The sequence below is a fragment of the Hyla sarda genome, chromosome 2 (assembly GCF_029499605.1).
Source record: "Hyla sarda isolate aHylSar1 chromosome 2, aHylSar1.hap1, whole genome shotgun sequence".
NCBI lineage: Eukaryota > Metazoa > Chordata > Amphibia > Anura > Hylidae > Hyla > Hyla sarda.
This window is the reverse complement of record NC_079190.1, coordinates 274,741,013-274,768,646: the sequence shown is the minus strand read 5'-3', so window position 1 is coordinate 274,768,646 and position 27,634 is coordinate 274,741,013. Positions and strand designations below refer to the sequence as shown.

The 27,634-nt window shown below is 41.9% G+C and overlaps 1 protein-coding gene across 2 annotated transcripts in view; it reads left to right on the top strand.

Moving 5' to 3' along the window:
• The window catches only part of OSCP1 (organic solute carrier partner 1), a 32,437-nt gene extending 20,473 nt beyond the window's left edge, over positions 1-11,964 (top strand). For both annotated transcript variants that reach the window (XM_056557139.1, XM_056557140.1), the window contains 5 exons: positions 339-467; positions 587-656; positions 3,020-3,159; positions 5,314-5,377; positions 10,364-11,964. In XM_056557139.1, the coding sequence (XP_056413114.1) occupies positions 339-467; positions 587-656; positions 3,020-3,159; positions 5,314-5,377; positions 10,364-10,480 (520 nt within the window). In that variant the 3' untranslated portion in view covers positions 10,481-11,964. The remainder of the gene's footprint in view (positions 1-338; positions 468-586; positions 657-3,019; positions 3,160-5,313; positions 5,378-10,363) is intronic.
• The last annotated feature ends 15,670 nt before the right edge of the window (positions 11,965-27,634 follow it).

Genomic DNA, 27,634 nt, shown 5'->3' with positions numbered 1-27,634 from the left:
CATCACGCCCTGCCCCCTCAATGCAAGTCTATGGGAGGGGGCGTGACAGCCGTCACGCCCCCTCCCATAGACTTGCATTGAGGGGGCAGGGCGGGACATCATGAAGGGCAGGGCTATGACATCACGAGCTCCAGTGTTCGGAACAGTTTGTTCCAAACGCTGAGCAGTGGAGTACCCCTTTAAACATCAATGATCTAGTTTTTCCCTGCCAGAGTAGAGGACTCCCTCTATGATCTCCATATAGGAAATAGACAGAAATAGTTGGTTTGAGAAAAATCTTCTAGGAAAAGATTCATCTATATTCCTCCTTTATTTACCTGTCATTTTACTGACTCTAGGATATTCAACTTTAAAGGCGAGGAGGTGAAGAGCGTGGAGTTTCAGAACGGTGGAAATTATGTCAGTCCATTGCGGGAAGGATCTTATGATCTTTTTGGAGACAGAGTTCTCAAGCTAGGTACAAATATGTAAGTATTTGTCCGCATTGGAATGATACCAAATGCAGTGTAATCTTTAGATTAAAGTGACCATAAAAACCCTGCAAACAAGTTATGTACATCAAGTGTAATGTGAAATGTGTTGACAGGTACAGTGTAAGCCGCTCTGTGGAGACTCACATGTCGGGAACCTTAAAAAGCTCAGCATCACACACTAAGGTAACATCATGTAGTAAAGTTTTTACAAATGTGACTGATTTGGTTATTAGTTGTAAAACATAAAAAGAATCAATAATTTTAACTCCTTCAGGAAATTTTTTATTTTTTTGTACTTTCTTTTTTTCCCATAACACTTTCAATCTTCCACTTACAGACCCATATAAGGGGTAGTTTTTTGTGCCACCGACTGTACTTTGTATTGACATGACTCATCACCAAGTCTACAGCGGAAAAAAAAAAAAAAAAAATTATACATATACACAGTGACCCCCTGACCTACGATGGCCCCGACATACGATCAATTCAACATACGATAGCCTCTCAGAGGCCATCGCATGTTGAAGGCAGCATCGACATCCGATGCTTTTGTATGTCGGGGCCATCGCATAAACGGCTATCCGGCAGCGCAGACTGCTTCAGCTGCCACTGGATAGCCGTTTACGGTGCCCCATGTGCTCCGGTGATGTCTCTTACCTGTCCTCGGGGCTCAGGCGTGTCCCCTTTGGGATCCACTGCATCATCGGCGCTCTCCATTGTCGTCATCACGTCGCTGCGCACGCCGTCCCGTCATCCAATAGGAGCTGCGTGCATAACGACGTGATGGCGGCGACGGAGAGTGAGGATGCCGGGGAAGCTGAGGCCTTGCCGGAGCGTCGGGGACACCCCGGGGACGCGGCGACAGCGATGGATGCCGACATCCAGGGCAGCGGTGACTATCTGTGATGGTTCGGAGCGGCGGGGACAGTTGAGTACAACTTCCTCTACCAGTTGGCTGTCCGGGCATGCTGGGTGTTGTAGTTTTGCAACATCTGGAGGTCCGCAGGTTGAAGACCACTGTCCTATACTTTACATTGCACGGATCCCTCAACATACCATGGTTTCAACAAACGATAGTCCATTTGGAACGGATTACCATCGTATGTTGAGGGACCACTGTGTGTGTGTGTGTGTGTGTATATATATATATATATATATAATGTGTGTGTGTGTGTGTGTGTGAAGAAATCAGAAAAAAAAGCAATTTTGCAACTTTTGGGGGCTGCACTTTTCAGTACAAGTGACATGTTATATCTATTCTGTAGGTCCATTTGATTAAAATGATACCCAAATTATATTGGTTTTATTTTACTACTTTAAAAAAAATTATAACTTTTTGTATGAAAATTTGTATGTTTAAAATTGTCCTCTTCTGACCCCTATAACTTTTATTTTTTGTGTAGATAGGAACATATGAGGGCTCATTTTTGTTTTGATAACATTTTTGTTTTTATGGGACTTTTTAATCGCTTTTTATAAAATTTTTCTGGTATAAGAAGCGACCAAAAATACGCAATTCTTGACTTTGGTATTTTTTTACGTTTACACCATTGACCGTGCGGTTAAATTAACATCATATTTTGATAATTCGGACACTTAGGCAAGTGGCGATACCACATATGTTTATATTTATTTTTGTTTATATAATTTTATTTTAAAAATGGGAAAAGGGGAGTGATTTAAACTTTTATTAGGGAAGGGGTTAATTCACATTTATTAACTTTTTTTTAACCCCTTACTCACTATTTTTTAGTCCCCATAGGAGCCTATTACATACAATCTTCAGATTGCTTAGGCTAAGTTTCCACTTGTTTTTTTTTCTGGCAGTTTTTGGAATACCACCAATGCAGTTTTTGAGCCAAAGCCAGAAATGTATTCAAAAGCAATAGGACACATAAAGGAAGGACTTACACTTCTCCTCCCTTATGGATCCACTTCTGACGTTGGCTCAAAAACTGCCAGAAAAAAAAGTGGAAACTTAGCCTTGCACTGATCAATGCTGCTCCATAGGAGAGCACTGATCAGTGCTATTTGTGCTTGATTGCTAAAGCCTGCCATGGCTGGCTGCAGCAAAGTTGCACTGATTGGACGTCAGGGAAGGAGGTAAGAGGCTTCCCTCTGTCTGTACAGCTGATCGGGACTTTGCGATTTCCTGCGATGGTCCCGATCAGCTCCGCTGAGCAGCCGAGAACAGATTTCAGGCACGAGATTCAGCCACTTTTAGAAATGTTTTTATAGGGCTGCCCAGAGGCTACCGAAAGTAATTTGTTCACAGCTTTGCCATATTCTATAGCCTTTTCACACTGCCATTTAGCCCTGTTATCTGCAGCTCCGTCGGCCAGTACGTCTGAACGATAAGAGTTTAGTAAAGGAAAAAATTGTGTATGCGCTATTTTTTTTTCTCTCCAGGAAACTACCGAATCCTCGGCAGACACCATTCAAGTCAATGGGATCCTTCATATGAACACTCCCTAACTATTACTCATCTCTGTTTTGTCTTCTGAAATTGTTTGCTTGTAACTTCATTTTACATTTGTCTTTCCTAGGAGAATGTAGTGCCAAATCCTCTGGCTAAAGAAGAACTGAACCTCCTTGCCCAGCTTCTAGGTGGTTTGGAGCTAAAGAAGCCCTCTAGTACTGACCACAGCTTTCGGCTTAACTTATTTGTGAATGATGAGGAAGAAGAGTGAGTAGCAACTAATCTTATACTTGTTTGTACCATAGTTATGTGTAACACCATCACAATGCTATATAGGGTGGGCCATTTATATGGATACACCTTAATAAAATGGGAATGGTTGGTGGTATTAACTTCCTGTTTGTGGCACATTAGTATATGTGAGGGGGGAAACTTTTCAAGATGGGTGGTGACCATGGCGGCCATTTTGAAGTCGGCCATTTTGAATCCAACTTTTGTTTTTTCAATAGGAAGAGGGTCATGTGACACAAGCTTATTGGGAATTTCACAAGAAAAACAATGTGCTTGGTTTTAACGTAACTTTATTCTTTCCTGAGTTATTTACAAGTTTATGACCACTTATAAAATGTGTTCAATGTGCTGCCCATTGTGTTGGATTGTCAATGCAACCCTCTTCTCCCATTCTTCACACACTGATAGCAACACCGCAGGAGAAATGCTAGCACAGGCTTCCAGTATCCGTAGTTTCAGATGCTGCACATCTCGTTTCTTCACAGCATAGACAATTGCCTTCTGATGACCCCAAAGATAAAAGTCTAAGGGGGTCAGATCGGGAGACCTTGGGGGCCATTCAACTCGCCCACAACGACCAATCCACTTTCCAGGAAACTGTTCATCTAGGAATGCTCAGACCTGACACCCATAATGTGGTGGTACACCATCTTGCTGGAAAAACTCAGGGAACGTGCCAGCTTCAGTGCATAAAGAGGGAAACACATCATCATGTAGTAATTTCGCATATCCAGTGGCCTTGAGGTTTCCATTGATGAAGAATGGCCTCCACTATCTTTGTACCCCACATACCACACCATGCCATCAATTTTTGTGTTCCAACAGTCTTGGAGGGATCTATCCAATGTGGGTTGGTGTCAGACCAATAGCGGTGGTTTTGTTTGTTAACTTCACCATTCACATAAAAGTTTGCCTTATCACTGAACAAAATCTTCTGCGTAAACTGAGGGTCCTGTTCCAATTTTTGTTTTGCCCATTCTGCAAATTCAGTGCGCCGATCTGGGTCATCCTCATTGAGATGCTACAGTAGCTAGAGTTTTTAAGGGTGCCATTTGTGAGTAGCTAATATCCGCCGGCGAGTGCTACGCTGTGGGCTCTTGCTGAATGAAGCTAGGACAGCCACTGATGTTTATTCATTAGTAACAGATTTCATGCGTCCACATTTTAGCAAATCCAACACTGAACCAGTTTCACAAAACTTAGCAAACAGTTTGCTAACTGTAGCATGGGAGATGGGTGGTCTCGTAGGGTGTCTTGCATTGAAATCTGCTGCAATGACCTGGTTGCTGCGTTCACCAGACATCAACACAATTTCTATCTGCTCCTCACGTGTTTACCCTGACTACATGTCAATAGCTGTAAACAAAGAAACTTTTAAATAACTCATGAAAGAATAAAGTTACATTAAAACCAAGCACATCATTGTTTTTCTTGTGAAATTCCCAATAAGTTTGATGTGTCACATGACCCTCTTCCTATTGAAAAAACAAAAGTTGGATTCAAAATGGCCGACTTCAAAATGGCCGCCATGGTCACCACCCATCTTGAAAAGTTTCCCCCCTCACATATACTAATGTGCCACAAACAGGAAGTTAATATCACCAACCATCCCCATTTTATTAAGGTGTATCCATATAAATGGCCCACCCTGTATAATCTGCCACACAGATAGATCAGATGCGGAGAATGAAGATTGGGTTTAATCAATGCTATACAATACACACATATATATATATACATAGTGGAGCTTCATAACATGTCTACCATATCTGTGATTTCTGTAGGAATGAACAAATGCTAGGAGCCATGTGGACGCTATACTATATTTTCTGCTGGCCCCCTACATTTTTGAGGGTATTTCCTCCTGATATCTATAAAAGTCCATTCTGTTGGATTATTTAAGTTTCTGGTTAATAAGGTGCTGGAAAAAAAAACAATCGCTATTCTGTTTTTTTTTGTACAAGTACTTACTATTGACAATAATAATTTAAGACATTATCACAAGCATAGCAAGATAATAATGAAATATTTGTACATAGTAATCTTTTTAGTTCCTATCATTGCCATTACTGTAATAACAATGTATTTTATATGACACAGTTACTCACTTTTCTTTTTCTTTATCACAAGACAAGCAGCTCTTACAAGGCCAGAAGAACTTTCTTATAAAGTTATCAACATTCAAGCCAGTGAAGTAAGTAAAGAGTTAATTTCATATCCACAAGATGAGTGATCCTGTATTGCAATAACCTTGTCCTCCTTTTAGTGTATTTGTGCATTGTCCCAATGTCTACAAGCTTTTCATAATATTTTTATGCCCTTATTATCTTGCGCTGTGACAGTATAGCAAGGTACCGGATGGTTAGAGGGATGCTTCAGAGTATCTCAGGGGGGAACTGAGTGACATTGATAAGAAAGATCAGACAATTCAGATAGGCGTTTTGTGGCAATTCCGGGTCACTCGGGTCCCTGGTGACCCGGGAAAAAAAGGATGATGGGTGCCGTCCAAGACGGCACATATCCTTTAGCAGCAGGAGTGAGGTGGCACTGGTGCCACCTCACGTTCATCCTTATTCATAGGCCAATACCAGCCAACGAATCAGTACTCCTGCTGTGGGGGTGTCCCTAAAGGCACCTGCTCCGCCTCTGTTCCCGAGGGCTAGAGTAGGTGCAGGGAGTCCTCACCTGAGGCTGGGGCCCCCGATCCCCAGCATCGGTGGCGGGATCGGGGCCCCAGGAGCGGAGTCGGCAGTGGCAGGTGGATCATCAGAGCTCAGCAGCACAAAAGGGAATGCTGGGAGTTGTATTGCAACAGCAGAAGGCACAACTACAACTCCCAACATGCCCTTTGGTAGTTTGTGCATGCTGAGGGTTGTAGTTATGCAACAGCTGGAGGCACATTTTTGTGCCTCCAGCTGTTGCATAATTACAACCCCCAGCATGCATGGACAGCCAAAGAGCATGCTGGGAGTTGCAGTAGTGTGCTTCCAACTGTTGCAAAACTACAAGTCCCAGCATGCCCTTTGGTTGATAGACTGTACATGCTGAGAGTTGTAGTTTTGCAACAGCTGAAGGCACATTGGTTGCGAAACACAGAGTTTGTTACCTATCTCAGTGTTTTGCAACCAGTGTGCCTCCAGCTGTTACATAACTGCAACCCCCAGCTTGCACGAGCAACCAAAGGGCATGCTGGGAGTTTTAGTAGTATGCTTCCAGCTGTTGCATAACTACAAGTCCCAGCAACCAATGTGCCTCCAATTGTTGCATAACTACAACCCCCAGCATGCACGGACAGCCAGAGGGCATGCTGGGAGTTGTAGTTTTGCAAGAGCGGAGGGGTGTAGTTTCCAAAATAGTGTGCCATGTGTTTTTTTTTTTTCGCTGTTCTGTCACCATAGGGACTTCCTAAATGGGACATGCCCCCAAAAGCCATTTCAACAAAATTTGCTTTCCAAAAGCCAAATGTGACTCCTTCTCTTCTGAGCATTGTAGTTCACCTGCAGTGCACGTGACGTCCACACATGGGGTATTTCCATACTCAGAAGAAGTGGGGTTACAAATTTTAGGGGGCATTTTCTCCTATTACCCCTTGTAAAAATGTAAAATTTGGGGAAAACTAGCATTTACACATCTGATTTTAATGAAAAGTTGTCAAACACCTGTGGGGTGTTAAGGCTCACTGGACCCCTTGTTACGTTCCTTGAGGGGTGTAGTTTCCAAAATAGTATACAGTGTTTTTTTTTTTTTTTTTTTGCTGTTCTGGCACCATAGGGGCTTCCTAAATGTGACATGTCCCCCAAAAACCATTTCAGCAAAACTCACTCTCCAAAATCCCACTGTCGCTCCTTCCCTTCTGAGCCCTCTACTGCGCCCGCCGAACACTTTTACATACACATATGAGGTATTTCCTTACTCGATAGAAATTGGGTTACAAATTTTGGGGGGATTTCTCTCCTTTTACCCCTTGTAAAAATAAAACAAAAGTGGCTCTACAAGAACATGCGAGTGTAAAAAATTATGATTTTTTATTTTCTCCTTCATTTTGCTGCTATTCCTGTGAAACATCTAAAGGGTTAACAAACTTTCTGAATGTCAATTTGAATACTTTTAGGGGTGCAGTTTCTATAATGGGGTCATTTATGGGTATTTCTTACATAAAAGCCCCTCAAATCCACTTCAAACTTAACTTGTTCCTGAAAGATTGAGATTTTGAATTTTCCGTGAAAATTTGGAAAATTGCTGCTGAACTTTGAAGCCCTCTGATTTCTTCCCGAAGTAAAAACATGTCAACTTTATGATGCAATCATAAAGTAGACATATTGTATTTGTGAATCAATAATAATTATTTGGTATGTCTATTTTCAAACAACAACAAAAAACGTGGTCTCAAATGGCTGGAGGTGCTCAACCCCAAATGCAGTTGTGCATTTATACTGGGGGAGCAGATCCTGCCCTTGTAGTCCGTTGCTAGGGGCGATCCCCAGCATAAAAATGCATACAATGGAGGATGCCTGCAGCGGACTACAAGTGCCACAATGGAATTCTTCACCAGATACACGGTGTGGATGTGTAACAATTAGAATAATACAATACAGAAATTTAGGTGCACTACTGTGGTAGATGTATACAATGACATTGGCTATCCCTCAACACTGATGTTAAAATTGAGACATTCGCCAGTGTATCCTTATATTAAGGACACACCAGAGCCCGCACACCAACGCCAAGGTTTCTCAAATGGCGCGGGACCTAACGCTAACCTACCTGTGCGTGATAAGCAAAAACCAGGGGTCAGTGGGCAATTACAGCAGCATTAGGCAGACATGCAGCCTGTTCCCAGTTCCCTCCAGCGTGACTAGGCACACATACAATGGGAGAAGGGAGAGAAGCTACAAGCCCCACCCAAGTTGGCTGATATAGGTGCATGGCCTCACAGGTGCAACCTTCATGCTGCCTGGAAAATGTATAAGGTGCGTTAACATATGGAGTATGTCTATTTTCCTTCAAAGTTAGAAAAATGCTAAATTTTCATGAAAATTTTCATGAGATTTTTCACCAAGAAACGATGCAAGTATCTACAAAAATTTACCACTAACATAAAGTAGAATATGTAACAAAAAAACAATCAATTAGAATAAAAGGTAAAAGCATCCCAGAGTTATTAATGCTTAAAGTGACAGTGGTTAGATGTGCAAAAAACGGCTGAGTCCTTAGGTTGGGTTCAGACTACGGAATCTCCGGGCAGAAAATTTCCGCCCGGAGATTCCGAGTGCGGCCAGCCCTGACTGAATCAGTCGGTGCTAGGACCGCGCGGACACTCCAGTCTCCAATAGACTGCAGTGTGTTCTGTGAGTATTTCCGCCTGAAGAAAGAGCAACGCCATTCTTCAGGCTGAAATTTCCAAGCGGATTTTCCGTTCACAAATTCAGCTTCACAAATTCCGAAGTGTGAATTTGTGAACGGAAACCCATTCTCTATACAGTACATTTTAGCAAGCGGAATTTCCACCTGCAATTTCAAAGCGGAATTGCAGGCGGAAATTCCATAGTGTGAACCTCGCCTTAAGTTGAAAATGGGTCCCTAAGGGGTTAAAAACCGTATACGGTTTGAAAAATGATATCCAATTGCATCTGTTTTTTTTTTAAAGAAAAAATCCGTATATGTTTTTACATTTTCAGTCCATTATAAAAAAAAAAAAAGTTTCACTGGTTTGATTGAAATTCCAAGAAAAAAACTTTCGGCATGCAGTGCGCATGTCCTAAGTCAAAAACCGTATGGTGCACATACGGTTCTCTATGGTTCCCATTGACTCCCATGTTAAAAAAAAAATGTTTCAATACGGTTTTTCACCCAGACCAAACACCGTGGTAGGCTACGGTTTTGGGAAAAAAACGGACAAAACCATACAAGATACAAAATGGACACAACCTGATGCATCTTTTGGCACACGATTTTCAATGGAGAGTCAATGCATACAGTTTACAATATGGTTCAGTACGGTTTTCACAGTGAAAGTGTATACGGGAACTATATTGCAAAAGCGTGGTGTGACAGGGGTCTCAAACTGGTGGCCCTCCAGATGTTGCAAAACTTCAGCTCCCAGCATTCCTAGACAGCCGGTGGCTGCAGCTAATGTCTGTCCGGGCATGTCCATGCATGTCGGGGGTTTAGGGTTTCCAACATCTTGAGGGCCACCAGTGAGACACCTGATCTAACACAGTGGCCCTCATTTACTATTCTAAACCCGACTTCTTTTGTCAGGTTTTTTTGGCGCATCTTTGTCTGCGCCATGTCGCAGACATCGTGCGCCAGTCTGCAACACTATGCGACATTTTTTCCCGACTGACCCGATGTGGATTCTCCCAAACCCGAAAAAGGGGCGTAACCCGACATTTCTGAGCTTTCCCACGTATTTATTAAGGTTTCCAACCCGAATTTGTTGAATTGTTGTGGATTTTTTCCCGACAGCTCAGAGGAGTTGGAAACCAAAACCTACAAAACCCACGTGCGACAAACAGGATGCGACATAATAATAAATACCAGGGGAAAAAAGCAGTCGGGTAAGAAAGCAAGATAGACTTCCAACCCGATTTTCTTAGTAAATGAGGGCCAGTGTTGTAGACAACCAGTATCCTGCTCTGTACAGCTAAAACTGCTGTCTATGGATGGAGGAGACTTTGGTCTGTCACATTTCTTTCTTCTAGAGGAGAGCTCATTTGTATTCTTTTTCCCCAAACACCATGGGGTGTCCGAACACCGGCTTCCCCCATGAGTTAATATACATCCAGAAACCATTTGGTTGAAGAAAGAGGAAAACAGAGTAGCAGTCTAATGGTCCTTATAAAAGCACCGACTGACTACGTACGCAGTAAGCACTCATTGAAGGGATGCAAAGGGTTATTCAGGTTTAGAAAACAGAGTTGACTTCTAAAACAGCACCACACCTGTCTTCAGCTTGTATGTGGTATTACAACTCGGCTTCATTTACTCAATTCCTATCGATAGAATTGAGCTGCAATACCACACACAGCCTGAGGACAGGTGCAGTGCTGTTTTTAGAAGAAATCAGCCCTGTTTTTCTAATCCTGGATAACTACTTTGATTCTATATAACTGTAAATCTACAAGTGGACATTTCACTTAATAGAACTGATTTTTATTCTTGATCTTTTTTTTTCCAGGACCAGGATAGAAATAAGGAACTTTGCCGAATAATGGGCGAGTTTCAGTCACAAGAGACCCATGTCCAGAGTACCAGCAAGGGGGATGATCTTCTAGCTCTGATGGATGGACTGTGACAAGACAAAGCATCTGTTTAGATATGCACAGTGAAGGGCTGAGATGGTTGTTTTATTACCATGTAACAGCACACACATTTATTATTCATGTACTGAATCAAGTAGGCAGCTTGAACAAGTGACAGGTCATTTTTATAAATCATATTTGTAATATTGATGTGTATATATGTGTCTATGAATATACAGTGATCCCTCAACTAACAATGGTCTCAACATACAATAGTTTCAACATACAATGTTTTTTTCTGCACCATGGTAACTTGAAACCAGACTCAACATACAATGTCCAGACAGTCCAGATCTGTGATACCTGTCACAACTGGAGGAACTGACCAATCAGAATGGGCATTTTACTGGTAAATCACCTGTATTACTGAAGTGCATGCACTGACTGGCTGTCTGGTAGCGCCCCCTACAGTACAGGGAGGAACTACAAGTTCTGTACTATTCCTTACCTGTACCAGGGTTAGCTACTCTTTTGGACACTAGGTAAGGGTGGCTCCATTTAGGACACTGTGTGTACTGTACAGGACCCTGAAGAAGTTCCTGTCCGCTACATAAGCCATTGTTTCCCAACCAGGGTGCCTCCAGCTGTTGCAAAACGACAACTTCCAGCATCCCCGGACAGCCGTTGGCTGTCCGGGCATGCTGGAAGTTGTTGTTTTGCAACAGCTGGAGGCACTCTGGTTGGGAAAACACTGACAGACAGTGATTACAGCTCCCAGCATCTCTTTCTTACTTTTATATGTAAGGATTTGCTTTATCTCTATTAGTTACGGTATCTACTTATTTTTCTTTAATCCTCACCTTTTTCCTATTTTTGTATGAAATTTTGGTGGCTTCAGGACCAATTACCAGGTTTCCATAGAGTTCTGGTCTCAACATACAATGGTTTCAACATACAATGGTCGTCCCGGAACCAATTAATATTGTAACTTGAGGGACCACTGTAGTCTATATGGATGCCAGATGCTTGTCCTCTCATACAGCTTACCAACATAAAATCACTAAAAAGTCTACATTGCATCGGGTCTCACTCCTGAGACCCACTGCAGTCGCGAATTTTAACCCTCCATCTGACCTTTTCACTCCATAGACTTTTACTTTGAAAGAGTCCGGTTTGAATAACAGCCAGGTAGTGAGGCACACACTGCTGTAACTCATGGTCGCAGCAGGTCTCGGGTGCGATCACAAATGTTGACATGTATGTCAATTTTGACAAGATGTTAAAAGTTTAATCAAATGACAGGGACACTAATGACTTTTGGTGATATCAGGCAGTGAGTTCCAGAATATATTATGTGGCTAATATTCTCTGGAACCAGCAAAAAGAAAGTACACGTGCTGTTAAAGTCTAAACAGAGGAGTTGTCAACCAAAGATATGGTCATGCCATGACCTAGTTATTTCTTAAAGGGGTACTCTGCTGGAAAACATTTTTTTTAAATCTACTGGTGCCAGAAAGTTAAACAGATTTGTAAATTACTTCTATTTAAAATTTGTACCCTTCAAGTACTTATCAGCTGCTGTATGCAACAGAGGAATTTCTTTTATTTTAGAATTTCCTTTCTGTCTGACCACAGTGCTCTCTGCTGACACCTCTGTCCATGTCAGGAACTGTCCAGAGCAGGAGCAAATCCCCATAGAAAACCTCTTCTGCTCTGGACAGTTCCTGACATGGACAGAGGTGTCAGCAGAGGGCACTGTGGTCAGACAGAAAGGAAATTCAAAAAGAAAAGAACTTCCTCTGTAGTATACAGCAGCTGATAAGTACTGGAAGGATACTTTTTTTTTATAGAAGCAATTTACAAGTCTGTTTAACTTTCTGGCACCAGTCGATTTAAATTTTTTTTTTCCACTGGAGTACCCCTTTAAGGAAGGAACTCGTACATATACTGAGAAGATCACTGTGAATTGGGACAAACATGTTTCATCTATTTTGGCATCTGCACAGACAAGTAATGTTTTTGGGGCTTACGATCATGAAAATGCCATAGCTATTACCTCCATAAAATATAACAGGGGAAGAAAGCCCCTCTTAAGAAACAGTCGCTCTAGAAAGTAAGGACACTGTCAGATACAAAGACTTTTTATATGTTGTACATCTAGGAAAAACATTAACCTTTCTAATACACTTCATAAGACAATATTATTTAGTTTTTATAGAAATAATGGCTTATAAAATCATGGCTTTGTCCAAGCTGAAGCCCAAGTGAGGGTGGGCCAGCACTCCTCTGTGCTCTCTCCTGTCCTATCAGACAGAGGAGTGCTAGCCCACCCTCACTTATTGGACTATGTCCATGCCTGTGCTTCAGCTTGGATAAAGCCATGATTTTATAAGCCCTGATTTCTATAAAAAGGAAATAACATTTTCTTATGAAGTTTATTAGAAAGGTTCATGTTTTGCCAAGATGTACAACATATGAAAAGTTTTTGAAACTGACAGTGCCCAGTTAAATATGAAAAAATATATTTCTTCTACAAAATGCTATATATTGAGATCTTATTCTAAAAGAAACTTGTCAATTTTTATTTTATGAAATATTTATTGATAAATATTAATATACATTACATTTTAAAAGGATGTTTGCATTACAAACTTGAAAAAGGACTGTAGAACACAGCTGCTGAACCAAGTCTATTAGGAGACCCAAATAAGAGGTGGAGTCCTTTAGAGGAACCTTCTGATGCTCTCAGCTTCTAGACCAGTGGTCTTCAACCTGCGGACCTCCAGATGTTGCAAAACTACAACTCACGGCATGCCGGGACAGCCATGGGCTGTCCGGGCATGCTGGGGGTTGTAGTTTTCAAACATCTGGAGGTCCGCAGGTTGAGGACCACTGGTCTAGACCCTCACCATTGTGATTTGTAAATGTTTTAACCCCTTAATGTGTACCTTTTCTTTCTTGAGAATTAAAAAGCTGTATGGTCTTGTTACATTAAACCTTCAGAGTGGAGACAAGGTGAGTTTGGTACATACACTGCTATTAAGCCCTGAGAATCACCTCCATAATACACAGCTGTTTCTCATGCTCTTTCCATTTTAATGGGCAGGACCAGAGCTGGGCAGTTTGCCAGAACTACTCACACCTAAACTTCCTTTCTCTTACTTGTCTGGCCTGTGACTGGACAGCATATACTCAAACATGCTTGTATGGCTTTGACAAAGGAGAGATTGTGCAAAGAGTAAATGTTAGAGAAAATGCACTGCTCAGACTAAACAGGCTGGCACTGGGTTGGGGTTCATTTACAATACAGTACTAAAGGTGACATGAGGGATTGTTATTGATCTACTGTATCTGCAAGATGCTAGGTGAGCCAAGAGGAGACAAACAGTAGCAGGGAGGACTACAGAAAGGAAGTGGTTACACAATAAATGATAAATAATAAAAACCCTTGTTCTTTTAAAAGTGCCAGAACTTTGTGTCTCATTTTTCTTCTATCTCATGCTAAAGGACGGAATTTTAACAACATTCAGAGGACAGCAGATTTCAGGAAAGCAAAACCTCTAGTGGACAATGGTTAAATTTTTTTTTTTTTTCTGGTGTTATTTACAAATATGTTAGAAATCACATAGGCTGTCAAGGGTTGTTTGAAATGACATTGACCATTTATAGACTGGCTTCTGTTAAGCCTCACAGGGGTTGGCCACTTCATGTAAAATATTTCAAAGTCCATAAACTGTAATGTTTTTAAGTCACTTTTTACTTTATCCAATCTCCGAAGGCCTCCTGTTCCCCCAGCATGAGCAATGTAAACATTAAAAACGGGCATTCTCCACATCTATGCAAGATGGTAGTGATCATGTTATTTGTCCATATGATGGCTTCCTCAGCTGTCCTAGTGTGCATTCATCTCTATACAAGTTCTTAAAGGGGTATTCCAGGCAAAAACTTTTTTTTATATATCAACTGGCTCCGGAAAGTTAAACAGATTTGTAAATTACTTCTATTAAAAAAATCGTAATCCTTCCAATAGTTATTAGCTTCTGAAGTTGAGTTGCTGTTTTCTGTCTAACTGCTCTCTGATGACTCACGTCCCGGGAGCTGTCCAGCTCCTATGGGGATATTTTCCCATCATGCAAGGGATATTCTCCCATCATGCACAGCTCCCGGGATGTGACATCATCATTGAGCAGTTAGACAGAAAACTTCAGAAGCTAATAACTATTGGAAGATTAAGATTTTTTAATAGAAGTAATTTACAAATCTGTTTAACTTTCTGGAGCCAGTTGATATATAAAAAGTTTTTGCCTGGAATACCCCTTTAACACTAACATACACAGATAAAAGAAGCAGAATCTTGCGCATCTGCACATATACTGAATACGCTAAGCTACTGTTGAGCAACTGTACAGAAGTCGAGGCAGCCTGGGACACCCAAGGAAATGGCAACATGGATAAATCATATGACTGCCACCACTTTGCATCATATGGATGATTGTTTAAAGGGGTTATCCAGGAAAAAAAAACTTTATGTATATCAACTGGCTCCAGAAAGTTAAACAGATTTGTAAATTACTTCTATTAAAAAATCTTAATCCTTTCAGTACTTATGAGCTGCTGAAGTTGAGTTCTTTTTTGTCTAAGTGCTCTCTGATGACACGTCTCGGGAACCGCCCAGTTAAGAAGCAAATCCCCATAGCAAACCTCTTCTACTCTGTGCAGTTCCCTAGACAAGCAGTGATGTCAGCAGAGAGCACTGTTGCCAGACAGAAAACAACCACTCCACTTCAGCAGCTGATAATTATTGAAAGGATTAAGATTTTTTTAATAGAAGTAATTTACAAATCTGTTTAACTTTCTGGAGCCAGTTGATAACAAAAAAAAAAAAAAGTTTTTTCCTGGAATACCCCTTTAATATTACCAATACTAGTATATTAGAGGGTAAGTAGAGCCTTTTAAGCTGATGTAATACAATATAGTGTTGACTTCTAGGCTGTAAGCAAAGCATATCCAGATATTGGGACCTCAAAATCAAAATAACACGAAAAATAGAATCCACTAAAACATGACTCCATAAAAAGAAACACTGATTATCGGAATGTCCGAACATTCCGCACATTTAATGCAGCGTGAACAAGGCCAAGGATGCAGTGACTAATCTGTATCTGTTGAGGATCCCTGGGGTCTGCAGATATGCACAAATCCTACATGTGGAACACCATAGATGGGGATTGATGTGCTTAGGGAGGTGAAGTTATAGTTTGCGCCAAATGTTACAGTTTATGGCCTTTTTGGAAAGTCTTATGTAAAGTGACCAACTTCTTTAAGGGTCAGTAGTCTGTTAGTATTTAAAAAAGAAGGGACATCTGTACACCATGCTGTACAGGAAAACTCGAATGGACTGGTGAAAAGCATAGCGCTGTCAATAATTTGATGTTTTATTGTTCTGAACACAATACAGATAATGGGTTAATGGTCCCTCTTCCCTAAAACAAAATGTATGGCTCATCTCATGGATGAAAACTTTTTTTTTTTTCAAATACATGTGGAATATGATCATTTTTAATATTTTTTGTCACCTACAATGGTCACTCCAGAATATTGTATCCTAAGGAAACACTGTACAGTATTTTACCTCATTTATATTACTGATTGGCTGTGGTAATAAGCAGAGATGAGCGCATTTTTGAAAAATTCTATTCGGCTGATTCGCTGAATTTTTGGAAAATGTTTTATTCGATTCGAATAAATTCACAGCAAATCGATAAAGTGTTTTTCAAATTTTTTTCCTTTTATTTTTTACATTTTTTAGGTAGTACTTATACTCCCAGCATGGAACAGACTGTTCCATGATGGTAGTATTAGTACCTGTACTAATAGACAGATCGACCCAGGGTCTGACACCCGACACTCCTATATAATGTATAGATGCGGGCGGCGGGCCACTCTTCTGCTTGATCCTGCACTATGTTCTGCGATGTGAAGTTCTTCATATCACAGATTCGTATTTCCCCCAGAGAGCTGTGATTGGCCAGATGATTCCAGCCAATCACAACTCTCTGCGGGTAATATGAATAATATATACAGCAGTGCAGGGGACCAGAGAAGAGCGGCCGTGCCCCACATCTATACATTATACAGGATGATCGCAGTGTATGTCATGAGTGACACCCGCTGTGATCTTTTACTGCAGGTACTACTGCTCCCAACATGGAGCACACTCCGCTCCATGCTGGGAGCTGTAGTACATGCATTAATAGACAGATCGCAGCAAGTGCACTTCTGACACCAGTTGTGATCTGTCTATTATTGCAGATTCTACAGCTCCCAGCATGGAGCAGAGTGTGCTCCATGTTGGAGCTGAGTGTGCTCCATGCAGTTAAAGCGCAACAGTCACAGATTTTAACCCCTATAAACTAGCCCCAGGATGACAAAGTTGTTAAAAATTACAGTTCAAGCATACCTTTTGCTGCTTTCTAGCAGCTTTAATCGGGCTAAAAAATGCTTTTTATGAAAGTCAGCAACAGTTAAAAGTCCCAATTCACAAAAAGTTATAATTAATGACTTCTCTACTGTAAGAATAAAGACCAATGCATGCAGTGCCTCATGTAACCGCAAAACGAACACATTAAGTGACTGTGAAGAAGCATGCTTTTCATGTGCTTTACTATATGGCACACAATGCACAATTAGGAGCTGCAATACTTATACTTTCCATAGTGTTGTGTTCTGCTGTTACAGGGAACCCATGGGTAACCTAGCCTCTCACTGATAAGGGATTAAGTAAATATGTTTCTTGCAGGACTAGAGACACTTGTATAAGTGAAGGGAATGGAGGGTCAATAGTTCAAGACTGAAGCTGTAAACCATTGGAAAAACCGCTGTCATTCAGCTAAGGCTATAAAAACTTGTAAACTCCAATTGTTAGCTTAAACTTTAAACATGACCATGGGATTATACTAGGGAAATCATGTTTTATAATAAATGCCCCTTCCTGGATCATCCTCCTTCAGCAGCAGATCAGCACACAAAAAGGAGAAGGCAGCAGCTACTGCCCAACTACCTCTCTCTGCTAGAAGAGACTAGAAGAACTTGGTGGAACAGCTTCTTGGATTCAACTGTAAGTGTTTATAAATACATTCGAATATTAATACAGAGGAGTCGGAAGTACAAAAAACTGGAGTCGGAACAAAAATAAACAGTGTCCTTTCTCCAGTGCACAGCGTTGATGCGATGCGGGCAGCCAGCTCTCGCAGCAAGCGCTTGCTCCCCATGGCCGCTTGCATTTCATTACCATTGTGCACTCTAGGAAGACAGGAGAATGGGCAGCCAGCTCATTCCGCTGCTGCATTACACCGCGCATAGGGCCTTAGGGACAGAGTGCTTGCTGTGGCCACCCGCATCACTGCTGGGCACAGGAGAATGGGCACTGTTTATGAGCCACCCGCATATAAGAAGAGTAAGGGGCCTATGCGCTGGGACCTGTGTGTCAATAACACAGCGGTCCCAGCACTGACATACAGGGGATATAACAAAATTTTGTTAGAAAATAAAAATGTCATCAAATATTTTTTTTACTGCAATTCTTAGCCTTAGAGTAATAATAAAATGGAGTGAATGAAGAAATTAGTTATTTCGAATCAAGCGGACATTCGGATTCGGTCAGAATCAAATTTTGAATGAAATTCGGAACGAATTTGGATTTGTCGGATTTGATTTGCTCATATCTAGTAATGAGTAGTAAGGGTCTCTTACTTTGTGTGAATGACTGACTCACTTAATGCTTTTCTATGTGTTCTACACGGCTATCACCTACAAATATTATGGAAAATGTGATGTTGAAGCAGGCATCAAACAAACAACTCTGTGAAGCGATTTCTGAGACTCCCTTGGCTGTATTTTAGCCCTATGGGAGTTGTAGGCAACTACTGGTAATAGCAGAGCATACAGAAATGAGCCAACCTTAAGGTATTTCCATCTAATGATGTGATGAAATATTACGAGACTGTGCTTATTCATAACGATTGGTAGGGTTAGAATTAACCACTTGTTCTACTTCTCGAATTGTTTGGGGTCCAAGCAGTTGGCCCCCTTTCGATCAGTGATAGCATATCCAAGCAAGTGTTGGAATAAACTGCTTTAATTATATTTTTAGGTTGGAAATGTAAATCTCCACAACGCTAGTACTTGCAAACCTTGCTTTTCATGTTCATCACTAGCACTTGTTAGCTATTGATGCCTAAATGTTGTTTATTTAACCTCTATAGATGAAGCTGGGACTAAGTGTCTTTATATCAATGAATGTTGGTTGTCCTACATTAAAGGGGTTATTCAGAGGGAGGGAGATTTTATTTTATTTTATTTTTTTAAACATTTGGCCACTTAAAAGTATTTTAAAATTTTTTTTTTTTTTTTTTAAACACACACACTTTCACTTACCTCCCTTTCCCGCTCCAGTCCTCAACTACACTCCTCTTCTGCTCCTGAAACTGCAACGCCTGGAGTATCACACTGAGCCTCAGACAATCACTGGCCGCGGTGATGTCCTGCCGCACCAGTAGTTGGCTGAGGGGCAGTGTGACACTATGGGGGAGATTTATCAAAACCTGAGCAAAGGAAAAGTTGTCCAGTTGCCCATAGCAACCAGTTAACTTCTTCCATTTTTAACAAGGTCTCTGCTAAATGAAAGAAACAATCTGATTGGTTGCTATGGGCAACTGGGCAACTTTTCCTTTGCACAGGTTTTTGATAAATCTCCCCCTATGTGTATGTGTGGGTATATGAGAGTATTTGAACCTAGTGCTCTTCTCCCTGTTTGGATAATACACCTTTCAGCCATAACATTAAATGTAGCATGAGGGCTTCCTCCTGCTACCAGACCAATCAAGGTCATTAAAGGAGTACTCCTGTGGAAAACTTTTTTTTTTTTTTCAACCGGTGTCAGAAAGTTAAACAGTTTTGTAATTATACAGGGAAGGATGTGTAGCTCACTTAGAATATAGGGAGATAAGTGTTCGAGGTTAAAGGTGATGCCTTCATCCAATAAGGCCTAGAGTTATGTAGAATTAAATAGAAAAGTTCCAGTCCTCAAGAACACTAAGGAATGAAATATAGAAAGATAAAAGAAAAGGTATGGATCCAGTAATTAAAATTACATTTATTAATATAATATAAAAATGACCAGTCACTCTGCAGGGCCCTTGCAGAGATAAATGGTAAGTGTTGAGTAGAATGATACAATGATAAAAATAATAAAAAAATAACCAATCAATATATAGCACCAAATAATAGTAGTATTAATGTCCACTGTAGTGAGTTTGCAACAAAATCTCTTTCAATGATCACAGTTCGTTCACAATTGATTAGTTCCTATAAGTCAGTTATAGCAGCAATAGATCCTATGAATCAGTTGTAGCAGTAATAGCAACTATGTTGCGGTCTCAGAAAAATGAATGAATCTGAGTTTGTAGCAGCGATGTAACAATGTATCGGTGCACAGCACCACTCACCCTCCTTAGCAGACCTCGGTGGGCTTCAGATAGCGTTATTGATAGTGATGGTTAGAGGCTAGCAGTGTCAGCAGGTAGCAATGCTGACAGGCAGCGGTGTCCTGTGAATCGCGAACGCTGTCAGTAGTTGCAATAGCAGTCCAGGTCGTGGTCTGGGTGAGTTTCTTCAGTGACAATATGGCAGCTTACCATATTGTTACCATATTGTCACTGAAGAAAAGGCCCGCAGGCCTTGAAACGCGTCTGACATACTAATTAGCACCTTAGCAATAAGTGTATATCACTTAAAACAGACAATTACCGCTCTTTGTGACTTGCAACAGCTGGATGCCCACCAAACCGGGACCACTGCTAGCGCATTATTCAGACACGCAGCTGCTCCCGGTTATTCGGATAGCAAGGTTCCTGGACATCACTTTCCAAGGCCGGACGCCTCTCCGTGCCAGCCCAGGACATTCACAACCCACCGGAGAACCACTCACCCAGACCACGACCTGGACTGCTATTGCAACTACTGACAGCGTTCGCGATTCACAGGACACCGCTGCCTGTCAGCATTGCTACCTGCTGACACTGCTAGCCTCTAACCATCGCTATCAATAACGCTATCTGAAGCCCACCGAGGTCTGCTAAGGAGGGTGAGTGGTGCTGTGCACCGATACATTGTTACATCGCTGCTACAAACTCCGATTCATTCATTTTTCTGAGACCGCAACATAGTGGCTATTACTGCTACAACTGATTCATAGGATCTATTGCTGCTATAACTGACTTATAGGAACTAATCAATTGTGAACGAACTGTGATCATTAAAAGACATTTTGTTGCAAACTCACTACAGTGGACATTAATACTACTATTATTTGGTGCTATATATTGATTGGTTATTTTTTATCATTGTATCATTATACTCAACACTTACCATTTATCTCTGCAAGGGCCCTGCAGAGTGACTGGTCATTTTTATATTATATTAATAAATGTAATTTTAATTACTGGATCCATACCTTTTCTTTTATCTTTCTATATTTCATTCCTTAGTGTTCTTGAGGACTGGTACTTTTCTATTTCGTTTTGTAAATTACTTCTATTAAAAAATCTTAATCCTTCCAGTACTTATTAGCTGCTGAATACTACTGAGGAAATTGTTTTCTTTTTGGAACACAGAGCTCTCTGCTCACACCATGGGATTTCCACGGGAGTGCCCCTTTAAATCTCTGAAGTAGTCCTGCTATATCTAGCTGTATTTTTAACAGAAGATCTTATAGGCCCTATAAGTTGGGAAGTGGGTGTATCTATGGTTCAGCCTTGTTTTTCCAGCACATCCCAGAGATACTCAACACCTCAAGCTTTTTGTCATGCTCCTAAAACCTCTCCTGAACAATTTTTGAAGTCTGGAGTCCAGATTATCCTTCTGAAAGAGGAACATTGTCCAGAGCATCACACTGGCTCCACCTGGGTCTTCCTATACTGTATCCTGGTGACATCTTTTTCCCAGATTACACACACATCAGGTCTCTTTCTTCAGTTGCTCAATGGTTCAGTTCTGGTGCTCACATGCCCACACTCTGCGCTATACAGCCCCAAATGCCAGTCATAGGCAACCTTCAGTGCTGCAGATGTTTTGGACTACATCTCCCATTATGCTCTTACAGCCAAAATATTGCCAAAAGCATCATGGGAGATTTAGTACAGAACATCTGCAGTGCCGCAGGTTGCCTATGTCTGCTGCATGCTATAGGCTGTTTGCTTCTCTGCTTCCATTATTCATTGGTGGCAAATCCCTTATTACATATGGAGAAGTGCAGGCAATGAAAGATGGTTTTCTTTTTGTAAGTCAGAATGAAGCTTGTTCTTCAGCTGATGACTGGCCCTGTTATACAGGGTGATGTAATAAGGCCCATAGATTGGGTTCACATGTTGGCTGTGGGTGTAGTAGAGCATTGCACAGCCAACTGACTAAACCTCAAGCAGTTTAGTGAAAATAAAAATGAGTAGAAACTGTGCCACTGTGCCAACTGATGGTACATAACATGCAGCTCTTAGCCCTGGGGCACCACACTACTGTCCTGCAGCCACAATTGTCCAGATTGATCAATCTGTGTTAGATAAACATCAGACATATTTTTGTCTCCGATGTCTGCCAGCTCCCCTTTCATTCTACCAGAGCAGTCTGATAAATGAAAGTTGAGCTGTAATTAAATGCCATCAGACTCATTCTGGTCTCAGATTGATAGACCTGGCCCAATGTGTGAACACAACCTACTAACATATTTTGCAGTAGTTGCAAGACAAAAAAAAAAAAAAAAAAAAAGCAGTACAGGAGGCCATAAACTTAGCAACACTGTATGTGTACAACTACAATTACCAGAATTTCCGAGATTGCTGCTCCCTTGCATTGCAGAACATGTCAGGACTTTGCTTGTGCAACTTTCTATCACATCATTGAGAAATGCAACTCAAAGAAACTGTTCAACCTGGTCTATGGGAAGTTACAGTAGTGCTTTATCCCCACACCTTGTCAGAGCCATGTACAGTGTATTACCTCTGTGTACCTAAATGTATGGCTCCTAGGAGGTTCTCCCAGCAGTCCATACATTGGAGATGGTTCTGCAATCATTTTCCTTTAATACAATAGAACTGCTCCTAGAAGTAGTGAAGTAACAAAAATGTATGGGCTCCTCTAATATATAGCATTAGGGAAGCTGTATCCAAAGAACTACAGTATATACCAGGGGTGGCCAAACTTTCTTAATATAGCAGCCACACTTGATAGACTTCAGATGTTTGAAAGCTGCAAGACATACACCGTACGTTGTAGCAGCACCAATCAAAGGGCCCGTATGCAGCTCTTCTATCTAAGTAGACGGAGGAATGTGGAATATGTTGGGGATTTATTTTGTTGTTGCTTTGTGGATGTGCATAATTCACTGTATAATCTCTCAAAGGTTCTCCCTACAGCCCATACAATGTAGGCAGTTAAATACTGAAATGAGTAGATGTATGGGCTTCCAGGAGGATCTTCTTGTCATACCTCCTAAGTGTCCCTTTTTTGAGAGACCATCTCTACTTTTGACCAGAGTCCATCCCTCTTTAAGGCCTGAAAAGGTGCATAAAAAAAAAAAAAAAAAAAAAATTCTGTCTGGTCAAAATCCCAGATTTTGGTCTCCTGCTTGTAATGGCAGGAGACCAAACTCAGGAAGTGTTTCTCTGTACTGAGCAGGTGCTAGGACCGCTCTGAAATTTTCTCTCTCACAAATGGCGATGCACTTCTGAGTGAAATCCGCAGAAAGAATAGACTAGTCTGATCTTTCTGCAGATACCGGAATTGGGATTTCCGTAGTAGAAACATCTGCCACGGAAATTCCACAGTGTGCACAGTGCAGCAGAATCCCACTGAAGTCAATGCAGCGGAATGTCTGTGCTGAATATTTCGGTAGAATTCTGCATGGACATACCCTTAGGAGGTTCTCCTCCAGCAGCCCATACATTGTATAAAGTTCTTTCGTGAGGTGTCTGTAATATGCTTGCTCGTAGGACACATTGTACTAGCTTCAGTATTAAAATGACTATAATGTATGGGCTCCTAGGATGTTTTGACAGTTGCACATGCGTTGTGGCTTATTCTTCCAGCAGCACATAAATATTTACCCAATACACTACTGAAGTGGCCAAAACCTACGCACTTCTAGGTCTTGATATTATTTAAAAACCACCCCATATTATTTAAAAATAAAGAACCACCCCTTTTACACTGGAGTGCTGTGACATTTTCTCTTAAAACTAGACAAAGATATTTAAATAAAAAATATTTTTATTCATTTTGTATTTAAAGCAGAAAAAGAAAAATTCAGCAAGAACACATAAGACATGATACCGGACAGAGCATACAGAAGCAGTAACACTAAACTAACAAAAAAAGAAAGTCTCATTTATAACCTATAACAATGCTGCTTTCATATCCTTACTTTTGTGGGGAAAAAAGTAAGATTTTTGTACTCCTAAAATCCTTTTCTTGGATTTATTGGGGTACACAACCCAATGGGTATAGGCCCTTGCCAAAAGGAGGCTGACTCTAGGATAATGAATTGCCCCTATGCCCCTACTACTCACACTAGGCTCAAAAAAAAAAAAAAAAAAAAAAAAAAAAAAAAAAAAAGTGGCCAACCCTACTAAAGGCGAAGATAGAACCAATAATGCATAGGACTATGCCTTTAGTGAGCTATGTCCAGTAGAAGACAACAATACCATGCCTCTAAGCATGCTGGGAGTTGCAGTTTTGCAACAACTGGGGAGCCACAGGTTGAGTTATTTACATGATCACAGAATGTTTGCAGGAACTGAACCCATACACTATTAACACTATATCCGGAGCTATGCAGGGTTTGTCCCTGTAGAGAAGCCCCTTACTTCTGCTTCTCTATGCTGGGGCCCGTGGTGCCAGCATGGAGGGAACCACAGGAGGGAATCCCCTCCTGAGGAAAAGAGTCCTGGGAGAGCCCAATGTGGGGGATGTTAGTGTGTAGGAATTGTGGGGATAGGGCGAGTGGTGTCTGATGCCAGGGGCAGCTCCAGCACTTCCTGGGATGGAGCAGGCTTACGGCACGGCAGAGCAGGATGCAATAGCCGGCTGGCCAGGAGAAATATATTGAGGAAGAAGAGGGAGCGTCAACTACAGGAATGACAGGGCACGGGACTGGAGACAAGTAAAAGATGGACAATATTGGAAAGGGCTTACAAAATACTAGGCGCCACCACCTGGTGCCTTGGATTTGTCAAGCCTTGCTGTAGGCTCTGAATACTGTAGAATGGCAGCGTGCATGCTTTACCCCTTTAACCCCTTAAGGACCATGGACGTACGCGTACGTCTAAGCACCCTGGTAGTTAAGGACCAATACCTAAGATACCTATCAGCAGTCACCCCGCGCAAATGCCCCGGAGGGTCATCAGAACACCAACCCCCCCCCCATGTCGGCGATCGGCACAAATCGCAAGTGAATTCACACTTGCGATTTGCGTGATTCCGGGTCTATGGTGACCCAGAATATAAGGGGGATCGCGGTTGTCCAAGACACCCACGATCCCCCTGAAGGGATGGGAGTGAGGTGGCAGGGGTGCCACCCCTCCTGTCCCTGCTATTGGTGGTCTAGACGCGACCACCAATAGCAAATCGGGGGCGGGTTAACTTTCGTTTTCCCCGCTCTGCCCACTCACAATAGGCCGCGAAGGACGGGGAAAAGGAGGGGACCAGCACCGGAGTCCACTTACCCTGCGGGCTTCCTGGATCCGACGCAAGCCGGTAAGTTGCCTAGCAACATCTGGAGGGCTACAGTCCGAGACCACTATACAGTGGTCTCTATACTATAGCATTCCAGATGTTGCAAAACTACAACTCCCAGCATGCCCAGACAGCTGTTTGGGCATGCTGGGATTTGTAGTTTTGCAACAGCTGGAGGGCTACAGTTTGAGACCATTATACGGTCTCTCTGAACTATAGCCCTCCAGATCTGGCAAAACTACAACTCCTAGCATGCCCACACAACTGTTTGCTGTCTGGGCATGCTGGGATTTGTAGTTTTGCAACATCTGGAGGGCCACAGTTTGCAGTGGTCTCTATACTGTAGCTCTCCAGATGTAGCAAAACTGCAAATCCCAGCATGCTGGGAGTTGTAGTTGCGTTCCCTCCAGCTGTTGCATGACTACATCTAACTACAACCTAACTGAAGATTTTCCAACCAGTGTGCCTCCAGCTGTTGCAAAAGTATAACTCCTAGCATGCACGGTCTGTCAGTACATTCACACGGGCGGGTTTACAGTAAATTTTCTGATTCAAGTATGAGCTGCGGCAAATTTTTCGCTGCAGCGCAAACTCCTAGCAGGGAACTCACTGTAAACCCGCCAGTGCGAATGTATCCTAAAAACACTACACTACCACAAAATAAAGGGTAAAACACTACATATACACCCCTTAAACTGTCCCCCCCTCCAATAAAAATGTAAAACGTCTTGTACGGCCGTGTTTCCAAAACGGAGCCTCCAGCTGTTGCAAAACAACAACTCACAGCATTTCTGGACAGCCACTGACTGTCCAGGCATACTGGGAGTTTAGCAACAGCTGGAGGCACCCTGTTTGGGAATCACTGGCGTAGAATACCCCTATGTCCACCCCTATGCAATCCCTAATTTAGTCCTCAAATGCGCATGGTGCTCTCTCACTTCGGAGCCCTGTCGTATTTCAAGGAAACAATTTAGGGCCACATGTGGGGTATTTCCGTACTCCGGAGAAATTGCACTACAAATTTTAGGGGGGGGGGGGCTTTTTCTCCTTTTACCCCTTATGAAAAGGAAAAAGTTGGGGTCTACATCAGCCTGTTAGTGTAAAAAAAAAAAAAATAATGTTTTACACTAACATGCTGGTGTTGCCCCATACTTTATTTCCACAAGAGAAAAAGACCCCCAAAATTTGTAATGCAATTTCTCCTGAGTACGGAAATACCCCATATGTGGGCGTAAAATGCTCTGCGGGCACACAACAAGGCTCAGGAGTGAGAGCGCACCATGTACATTTGAGGCCTAAATTGGTGATTTGTACATGGGTGGCTAATTTTACAGCGGTTCTGACAAACGCAAAAAAATAAATACCCACATGTGACCCCATTTTGGAAACTACACCCCTCACGGAATGTAACAAGGGATATAGTGAGCCTTAACACCCCACAGGTGTTTGACAAATTTTCGTTAAAGTTGGATGGGAAAATGAAAAAAAAATTTATTTTTCACTAAAATACTGGTGTTACCCTAAATTTTCCATTTTCACAAGGGAAAATAGGAAAAAAAAATTGTAACCCCATTTCTTCTGAGTAAGAACATACCCCATATGTGGATGTAAAGTGCTCTGCGGGCGAACTACAATGCTCAGAAGAGAAGGAGCGCCATTGGGATTTTGAAGAGAAAATGTGTCCGGAATTGAAGGCCACATGTGTTTACAAAGCCCCCATAGTGCCAGAACAATGGACCCCCCAACATGTGACCCCATTTTGGAAACTACACCCCTCACGTAATGTAATAATAAGGGGTACAGTGAGCATTTACGCCCCACAGGTGTCTGACAGATTTTTGAAACAGTGGTCTGTAAAAATGCAAAATTGAATTTTTCATTTGCTCAGCCCAATGCCAGTGGGGTGTAAATGCTCACTGCACCCCTTATTAAATTCTGTGAGGGGTGTAGTTTCCAAAAGGGGTCACATGTGGGGAGGTCCACTGTTCTGGCACCACGGGGGGCTTTGTAAAAATGCACATGGCCCCTGACTTCCATTCCAAACAAATTCACTCTTCAAAAGCTCAAAGTCGTCACCTGTGGGGTATTAACGCTCACTGGACCCCTTGTTAAGTGCCTTGAGGGGTGTAGTTTCCAAAATGGTATGCCATGTGGGGGTTTTTCTGCTTTTCTGGCACCATAGGGGCTTCCTAAATGTGACATGCCCCCCAAAAACCATTTCAGAAAAACTCACTCTCCAAAATCTCACTGTCGCTCCTTCCCTTCTGAGCCCTCTACTGCACCCGCCGAACACTTGACATACACATATGAGGTATTTCCTTACGCGAGATAAATTAGGTTACACATTTTTACCCCTTGTAAAAATTCAAAAACTGGGTCTACAAGAACATGCGAGTGTAAAAAATGAAGGTTTTGAATTTCTC